This window comes from Punica granatum, chromosome 4, assembly GCF_007655135.1.
Source record: "Punica granatum isolate Tunisia-2019 chromosome 4, ASM765513v2, whole genome shotgun sequence".
Classification (NCBI taxonomy): Eukaryota; Viridiplantae; Streptophyta; class Magnoliopsida; order Myrtales; family Lythraceae; genus Punica; species Punica granatum.
In genome coordinates, this window is record NC_045130.1 from 11,811,351 (window position 1) to 11,821,718 (window position 10,368).

The window sequence follows — 10,368 nt, forward strand, 5'->3', positions numbered from 1 at the left end:
ATGATTGACCTCGTTAATGACATTGTTTAGGGTCGAAGTAGCCAGAGATTGGACGGTGATCAGGGACATCAAGTCGGAGCAGGTCAAGCGGACCATCTCAACTGTAGACAAGCTCATCCAGACGGTTGGTCGCCAATAGCTATGTCAAGCCACCCCGAACCTAAATAGAGTAGCTCCATAGTACCCTCTGTATGTAGTCATGGTGGCCACAATTTCAAGCCTTCTACCCTCAGCCTAAATAAGGTCTCGCCGATCCCACATATAAGATCGGTGGTTAGCATGGGGCCACCGCACATATACCGTGACGTCCGTTCTTGTGGTAAACAAATTAGTGGCTCCCCGAACGAATTTGCAGAGATTCGGACCAATTACCGAACCAAAGAACCAGCTGGAATATTGGTCACCCCTAATGAACTTGAAAGATGTTAAACATCAAACTAATTTTTTCCACTCTGATTGCTATCAATTTCTTCAAAACCATCACTATATCTATACATACAAAACTTAAAAATAAAAAAAGAATTAAAACAATTACAGAATACAATGCTCATTGGCCCCTGCCTCTACCGAGGCAAACTCTCTCAACACGAGCTCCACCTCCTGCACCACCCCGAGCCTCCGAAACCAGGCAGCGAGCCTTTCACTCGCTTCTCTCCCTAAACTAATCCCGTCCCTCTCCAAACACATTAAAAACTTCAATGCACTACTCAGCTTTCCTTCCTTCTCGTAAGCACCTACCACAAGGGCAACACACTTGTCGTTAGGCTTGATCCCCACTCTCCTCATGTTCTCAAAAGCAGAATGGGCCCTCTCACTCAGGCCTGCAATTGAGTACGCGTTTATGAGCAGCCCACAGATCCGAGAGTCAGGGACGATGCCTGCGAGCTGTATAGCATCAAAAGCACGCTGGGCCCCTTTGGCATGTCCCATAACAGAATAGGCCCTCAGGAGAGCCTTGTAGACTTCGCTTCCAGCAGTAATTTCTTGATCTGACATTTCTTGGAGCAGCGCCTCTCCCTCCTCGAGCTTCCCTGCCCTGATGCAGGCCATAATCATTGCGCCGTATGATCGCTTATCAGGTGGTTCATCAAGCAATTTGATCTCTTCAAAGGTTTCCTTGGCCTTACTAAAGTCCCCTGCTTTGCTGTACATGTCAAGCAGAGCAGTTAAGGCTACTTGGTCACAAGTAAAGCCTCGCTCTTTCAGGGTGAAAAGAGTCTTCTCTGCATCTGTTAGTTGGTTTTGTTTACCGTAACTGTGGATTAGTTTTGTGTAGTCACGAACATTGGCCTCGAAGGATTTTTCTGGAAGAGCGAGCTCTGCTACCTGCACAAAACAAGATAAAAACACAAGTTAATGACCATATATACTTATCAACTACTCAACTGAAAATCAATCTTACTATATATATTAAAATTTAATTATATATTGAGCAACTTGATCATTTTTAGATTACAATATCTTCGACTGAATCATATGATACATTGTATTGTGATGCCAGAAATAATGGTTATGAACCTCAGAAGATGAAGAAATAAAAGGAATTGGCTGGCATAAACAGGAAGGCAGAAATATCTAACAGAAGCTGAAAGGATTAAAAATGTGGGGAAAAAGGATGATGTTCAGAACATAAGAAGTGAAGAACAAAAAGGCACCAATGTTGTGGCTATAAGTCAAGTGGCTCTCTCTTCACTCTCCCTTTCCATGAAAGCAGATGCGCATGTGAACGAATGACACGTGTTAGCACATCTTATCGTCAAGGAAATAAATTTCATGTTTCCGTCAGAAAGAAGAAACCTGTTTTCATAGAAATGGATCTGAAGAACCACTTCAAATGTCCACGAATTAGCAAAAGAAGCTGTTCTCTATAATACTTCAGATAACTAGACCTTAATGCACAGAGAAATCCTAGCACTTCAAGTGTGTTACTGGGGTACATCAAATGTCACAAATTCAGCAATGTAGTGTATAATACTTGTTTTTGATTGTGGCGGCTATCAGGCAGAGATCAGAGAACCTCATAAACTACTATAACAGACAATGATCAAAAGTAGTAAAAAAACTGCCTGATGGCTAGTTTATGTAAATCATTCACTAATGCAGAGTCTGTGAGGTGGATCGATGTGAGAAGTAGATGTCGAAATCCCAAATAACTAGCTAGTTGCTAGCTTGCCAGCAGAAATAGCCACTTGTATGGGCCTGATGAACATCTATTCACAAATACACTCTCAGTGACATAGAATTCCACAGAAAGCCTCAACTTGCCACCGGCTTCCTCACCAGAGAGGAGTGCCCAACAAGTAAAATCATTCACAACAGCTGAACTGATAAGAGACCAATCTAATGCAGTCTCTAGATTTAGCACAATGACATGAGCACAACCGACAGAACATGAACCACTGCACTAAACAACAATTTACAGCCAAGGAAAAGCTGAACCGACAAGAGACAAGAAGTTACCTCGAGATAAAGTGGGTGGTTCGACAACTTTAGCTCCTTCAGCACGGCGAGCCAATCAGCCCTCTTGGGCTTCATAATCCTCACCCAAGCACCCAACAAATCCGCCAACTCCCCTTCTCCGGAGAAGCATATGATCTGCCTCATGAGGGCCTTGCATCTCTTGGTCATTTTCCAGGGGAGTTTGGCAATCGCCTCCTTCTGCGCTTCCGTAGCACGCCGGCCCGCCTCGACCCACTTGAACTTGGGTCTCCCCTCACTGAGTGTCACCTTCTCCGCCCCTTCTGCATCCGACAGAGCCAATGAAGCCCGACAAGAAGGGACCTTGGTGGGGAAACGAGTGATGGGTCTGAGGGAGGATGAGGTTCTGGGGGTGATAGCCGGGAATGGGCAGGTGAAATAGAGCAACGTGCAAGTGGAATTATCCATGAAGGATGGAATCGATGTAGGGGACAAATCTAGCGACTATGAGGAATCATAACCCGACAAGTAGCAAAACCGTGGAATGAAAATTGACTAGCTTGCATTGCAGATGAGAAACAAGCAAAGAGAGTGAGCGCTATCATCAGCAGGGAGAAACATCGTTCAAAGTTCAGGAGATGAACTGAGAAGAGAGAAGACGGAAAGCCAGCGGAAAGATGGGCTTTGGGCTTGGGTCCTTCAGTTGAAATAGGCCCAGGACGTATACCGGTGATAGCTCCCAGTTCCGATTGAGTTCGATTCTTAGCAGTGATATTTTTTACGTCGTTTTAATTCACGATCTCTCTTATAATCGAAAAATAACCTGATGCAGTGGTGTTTTTGACCACCCAATAATTTCTCCCGACAGGATGGTCTTAAAAGAGCCACTCTTACGAACCCCATGATAGTCCACCTGCCGTCAACAATCGGATTGCCTTTCAGATTACCTAGCAATCTGGATTACCACCCAGATAGATTACCACCTTTTAAATGGCGATAATATTATATTGCAATATTTAGTAGGCACATGTAATCTCACTGATAATCCACATTACCTTATTTGTTATAACAAAAGGATTACCAGGCAAACTTTTTCTTTTTACAAAAATACCCTCAAGAGAAATAACAAGAGCGGAGCTACTTGACATTACAGATCGAACCCGAGCATCCAACAGAGAAAGTCGAAACGCTAGTCTGAACCTATTGTTTTTGTTTAAACAAAGCAAACCTATTGTTTGTTACATTTGCGGATCAATTGTTTATTTCTACTGACCAACTAACATAAATTTACCGGTTTCAGCTGCAGCATGCAGTCAATGAGTAAAGCATCTTGGTCCGTTGTCCATTGATGCTTCTTCCCTCGATTCCAGTTTTGAGTTTCTCTTTCACCTTCACTAGCATCCATATTGCTATATATACAACCACAGTAAATTAGATATTACCAAATAACATACTTTTTTTTTTTTCCGGTGACAGTGGAGGGCGAAAGCCCTTACAGAAAAGACCAAATAACATACTTTTACCAAATAATAAAAACAAAAATTCCATCACATTAAAACAGTACCAAAACAAGGTTCCAATTACATTACATAGGTCCACAACATTAAAGTTAAAAGAAAATTATCAAATTAAACAATTCTACAAGCATTAATATAGCAGTTAAGATACAAAGTACAAATAACATGTATTCAAGCTCTGGATTCATCTCACATTACTCCTGCTAGATAAACTCCTATGACATTCATCGCTATTTCACCTTTCCTTGTCCTGTATCTAGGCTTGTCAACATCTGGGACAATGCACCTAATATATGTTCCATCTAAAGCGCCTGGACGATTCTAAAACAACAAACCATATATAATTAATATAGTGCTTACTTACTTATAATAATATTATAGAAGTACCTAAACCAATAATTAAATGTACCTTAAACCACTTCCATCTGTGGTCAGTTGAATTTTCCAGTACAAACTCTGGTTTCTTCAGTAATATCTCATAGCAAAGGAGGACAGACTCTGCATTGAACTGTCCACTAAAGGCATTGAATGTACTAAATAGAAAATTGAATCTATGTTGCATCGATCTAATGAAGGCAGAAGCATTACTCTCAAATGAAATTAAATAAACCAAAATTGACAGATATTATTGCTTTTGCCTCTTCATAATACATGATGAAAGATTGTCCATTCTTTGCAGAAGAAAGAGAACAATTTTTGTTTTCCCAATGTTCCTCATGTCGGTACCATAACCTCACGCACTTTTCTAATTTTCTTTTCCACTCGGCAGATCTGAGTTTGTCTTCATAAATCCAAACTCTATAATTAGACCAACGAAATCAGCATAAACATTCCCAGAAATAAACTTTGTAAGAAGAACATAGCCTTGCAAGTGAAAGAAACAAATCGTTCATTCGGAAGTATTCCCAATCACTTTCAATTATTTGAGCTACAAAATTTGGAGATCGAAAAGCACCTGAATTGGAGGGGGTATTCTTGTTAGAAAAATTAAAAAAAAAAAAAAAAGATTTTCACTTATCTGGTAATCTAAATAGATACCTTTCACTAGATAGCTACTTTGTTAGTAATATGGATTACCATGGTAATCCGGATTCCTGGTAATTTTTTCCAGCCAAAAATGATAATCGAGTGGGCCCTGAGAATTTTAAAAAAGATAGCCGATAATCCACATAGGTTACCAACTACCAAACGCAACCTAAAAGAGCCACTCTTACAGACTCCATAATAGTCCACCCATTGTCAACAATTTTAAGGGTTAACATGGACATAACATGGACAACACACGATGATACTGTCCTTTTTTTTCTTTTTTTTTCAAGGAAGTGCACGATACGAGGCATTTTCATCCAACTGGCTTATACTAATTATTAAGGTTATAATAAGGATAAAAAAATTTCTGATTAGGTTAAGTTGCTCTTCTAATTCGATTTGAAACATATCTATATCTATATAAGAAATGGAATTATTTCATGAATCCTTTTTTTTTCCTTTTTTCTTCAAATTATGTCTTGAATGATATTTGGTTGTCCTTGGATTCCTCCCGCTTCTTAGTATGTTATACTGTAAGGCTTATATATGTGTTTTGTTTAATGTTTGAGAACTCATAATGTATATAAGTTGGGTGCACCCTCCATAACTCGATTAAACTTGGGAATGAATGAATTAGCTAGCTTGACTCCTTAGTCCTGCACCAAGGCTAGGGCGTCGATTGGCATATATTGTCCCCCCTTTTTTGGCCATTATATTGTCCATTCCTTATAATACATTGATGCATATCAGAATAGATTCATAGCTACATACATTGGTAAGTCGGAATTGTTCTGCAAATGGTTTTCTCTTGTTGAAGTAGCTTTTGATTACTCGCACAAGTGTTGATAATAAATTTCCAGCATTTAATTTGTGTTTGGGTAAAATACACAAACCTGGTTTGTCTAAATAATACCTACTCCATCTATCTCTATATCTATACCTATATCTATCTCTCTCTCTCTCTCTCTCTCTCTCTCTCTCTCTCTCTCTCTCTATATATATATATATATATATATAAGTAAGATTCATTTGAGAAGTAATAAATGCTCGAGTTAATGCAATTGAAAATGGAAGAAATTAATTTTCAATTTTATAAATTACAAAAAAAACCTTAAAAATATAACTTTCCTATTGTAAATACAAATATTTATGTATAGTAAAGCTGACTCCACTTTGCATTAAATAGGGTCTTATTTAGGAGGATTAAATTGGTCAATTTATAATTACATAACAATGAAATATTTAATTGGATATTATTATATAACTTCTATCGAAAAACAATTAATTTATTATATATAAGACTAAACTATAAAAAATTCCCATGTGAAAGAAATTAAATATATGAAATTGAGCATAAAAACATATGAATCAAATTTGTAAGAGAAATTTCGAAAAAAAAACTGAGTAAGTTAAGTCCAACTTCATTGAAGGTTTTTATTCAAGGATTATTGTGTGAAATTTTAAACTATTTTTAAATATTTATATGATTCTTCATAAGCAAATTGTTTTAAAAAATATGTATAATTATTATATTAATGAAATAAATTTATGCAAAGATGAAACCACATATAATACAAAGATATAATACTAAAAAAATAGTTTTTCATATAAAAATTTTCCAATAAAATAATAAAAAATCACTAATTTTACGAACATATTGTCATAACTAAAATTGCCTCTTATATTAAAAAATGATATCTCATTAGTGAACAAAAATTTAAAAAGTTTAAGGGAGTTTACTTTAATCATGTGAATTTTATTTATTTAATTATGTTTTCCTAATTTCTATTATAAGATTAAAATTGTTGAAGTTATTTATGAGCTTATGATAATATAAAAAATTAAACAAGAATGACACAAAATTTTCATTTTTAAAAAATGGGTAATGAGGTAAATATATGTGAACTTATTATAAGGATGTCAACTAGACATTTACAACAAATCTCTCTAATATACTTAATGTTAAATAAATATATAATATAATGCCTACCAATTGGGACTGTTTGTTGCAAAATATATATTAAACCGTACAAAAATAGTCAAACTGTTTGTTGCAAAATATATAATAAATAATTATTATACCTAGAAGTTATATAGATATTATACTAGTATCAAAATAGAATAAAATAGTACAATTAGTATTGGGGATTCAAAGAGCGATAATTAATGAGTTTCAGAGACTATTTTATAACTTATAAGAAGTTTTATTTTTTTATCCAAATATAACACTTTACTTAATAAAAATTAATACTATATAATGAAACAAAAATTGCAAAAATAGAATAACATTCTTATTGTTGAAGTATATGAAAGATCAAAATGATTAAGTTGAGATATCGCTTGAAAAATATTGTTACATTTAGTATTCAAAAATAAAACCCTTGTATTGCATGGACTATTCAATTAGTCTATATTACATATTACATTACATATATACATAATATATATATATTTATATCTACACACATATATATATATATATATATAAGTGTGTAGTTCATTTCTGTGATTATCAACTTTCCATAATTTCCATTGTGCCCTTGTATGCGTGTGGGCCCCACTAATAATTATTAGTTTCACCCTAGACAAGATTCTATTTAACACCTCTTGATTATTATTATTTTTAATAAAACATGGTCATTCAGTCCCAACGTTGATAATGTTTTATTTAACACCTCTTCATCATAATAAAACATAACCCTTTAATTAAATGGTATTTTTTTAATCAAATATGACTATTTAATTTAATGGTACCTTTTCAAATATTAAGTGACACTTTTTTTTGTATGATTCACGTTATATTATAGCAATACTTTTTGAAAAAATTATACATTTAAAAAGTTCTTGACAAATGAAGTTAAATGATGCCCTCTTATCAAATATGATTGTTTAATTAAATGGTACTTTCATAAAATGAATTTTCTATAAAAGGATGTAAACATAAAATTAATTTTCTTGAAAAGTCATATATGAAATTTAGATTCAATTTAATTTGTTATAGTTGAAATTGGATCAATTTAATTTTTTTAAGAGTTGCTTGACAGACGATATACTATTTCAAAATAAATGATTATATTGGCTAGATGGAAGTATTTAAAAAAATTTCAATAGCATATATATTTTGTGAGTTGCTTCGGGTATTGGCTGAGAACCAGAGAATCTCGAGATTTGATTTCCATTTCGGTACAATTTCGTTACAACTCAAAATCCATTTAAAGGAGAAATATTCCAAGGTGGTCTTGTAGATATTCTTAGATGTAAATATTCTATGATAAATTCTTGGGAATATTTAGAGTATATATATGATAATAGAAATGTGGGTCTTGTAATCTCCACCTTATCTAGCATTTAGCCAAGCACGATCAACCTCCTACTTGATTGCTCTGTCACAGCCCCTATCGAGCTCCACTTCTCCTTGCATGTGTACCGCTCTAGTCCAAGCCATCCTTGGACTCCTTTGAGGTGCCGAACTTCCTCAGCTTCCTTTTGTGCGCACTCCAAAACTGACTCGTCTACTAGTCGTATACCCTACTTCATTACTTGAGACCACCAACTCTACAAGCCTCAAACGATCCCGCTATCTCACATCTCCCTCTGCCTGTCCCTTGTTCACGAATTGTTCCATAGAGAATGTTGTCTTCCCTCGGACCTTTCTATATGAACATCCTATACTACCACAAGCTGAGTCTCGTGAGTTTTCGGGTTTTCCACCACGAACTCCACCTTCTTCACAAGTTTCTGCACCTGTCCCGCTCTTATACTGCTCCACCAAAGCAACTTCATTAAAAGCAATAATTCGATTGATAAGGAATTCTGAGGACTTACTGATCGAGTGCAATGACCTGCACCCATCCACATTGTCAATGCCGAGAGCACCCAAGTACTTTCTTCTAAAGTTGACCTCTCAAATGTTGTCGTAGTATAGACTTTACCTTGCATAATATATAACCCGTCCCGCAACACCTCCTCGATTACCACGAGAGCTCCCTTCGAGACCTTCAAAACTCCACCTTAGCCCATGTACTTGTAACCAAGAGCATTAAGAAAAATAACGACACCAAATATACATGGTAAAACCCTCAAATGGAGGGAAACATCAACGGACAGAGCAAAAGTATCAACTAGATCGAGAAACTGGAGATTATAACCGAGATATTACTCGTGTTTCCTAAGCCCCCTTACCAACCCGAACCTCACTGAGAAGAGTCTTTTAAAACCTCTCAATTCTCTTACCTTTGTCACTCTAAAATCCTAGAGTTATAGATAAAATATTCTCGAGAAAATTTTCGAAAGATCTCACCCAACATTCACCATCCCTTGCAACATTGTACCCTTGAGTGCAAGACTCGCTCTCTATATATAGATACAAGACCTCTTATATCTCAAAGATATCTTAAATTCCTCTAGAATATTATTCCATTTGAGATATAGATATTTCATCTTTTAAATAATCTAAAGACATCCTAGAAATATCTATAATATCTCCAAGGAATATTTCACTCTTTAAATATTCAAAAGATACAACGAAATCCCTAAGAAATATGAAATATATCATCCATTCCTCTTTTCGACCAATCTTGTCGCCGTCTATTGGATTTTCAATTCTTCGGGTTTTTCGGGCTTAATGCGAGACATCTCCAATAGTAACAATTAATTTTTTTACAATACAATAACATGTGCTTGTTTCTAAATTAATTTTAAGGAAGCTGGCCCTAAAAAGGTAGGAGAAAAACATTTCAAGATCGTATCCAAATATAATGTAAGATTATATCAGTTTATTAAAAATTTGAAGATATAAAAAAATTTACGAAATTTTAAAAGAAAGTGGAGAGCAGTGTCCTCCTGAGGTTCCAATGGGCCTATTTTCTTTATATGTATAACGTATAAAATATAGATTTGTGAAATAGTCATTATATTCTCGATTTATTAAGCTACTTCTAAAAAACAATTTTTAAAATTTTTAATTTTAATTATTTTGAAATAATGGGTATAAATATACCAAAACAAGTATATATATTTCTTTTGATAATATAAGATGCTGCAAACGATCTTAAATATAGTTTTTTACTTATTATATTGGTAAAATTCAATTACTAACAATCATATATATATATATATATAATATAATATATTTATTTTTGCTGATAGTAAATTGTGATTTATAATAGTTTAAAAACACGTATATAATACATAACAAAATTACAAAAACGAAAAAATGAATCATGTTGCAGCCTGTGCAACCACGGCTAGTATTTTTATAAAGCGGATGGAAAAAGATGGAAAAAATTAGTCTTTTTTATAAATTAATAAAATAATTTTAAAATGTTATCCCTCCTTATTCTACCATTTTGGTGGAATGTACTTTTGTAGTGTTCAGATGGATAACTAATCCTATGAACTTCTT

General features: G+C 34.8%; 1 protein-coding gene across 1 annotated transcript; it reads right to left on the reverse strand.

The window, feature by feature from the left end:
• Positions 1-425: 425 nt before the first annotated feature.
• On the reverse strand, positions 426-3,088 carry LOC116202238 (pentatricopeptide repeat-containing protein At1g01970). Its single transcript, XM_031533700.1, has 2 exons — positions 2,461-3,088; positions 426-1,326 (listed from the first exon to the last, which is right to left on the reverse strand). The coding sequence occupies exons 1-2, from the start codon at positions 2,884-2,886 to the stop codon at positions 532-534; spliced, it is 1,221 nt and encodes a 406-aa protein (XP_031389560.1). The 5' UTR covers positions 2,887-3,088; the 3' UTR covers positions 426-531.
• Between the last annotated feature and the right edge of the window lie 7,280 nt (positions 3,089-10,368).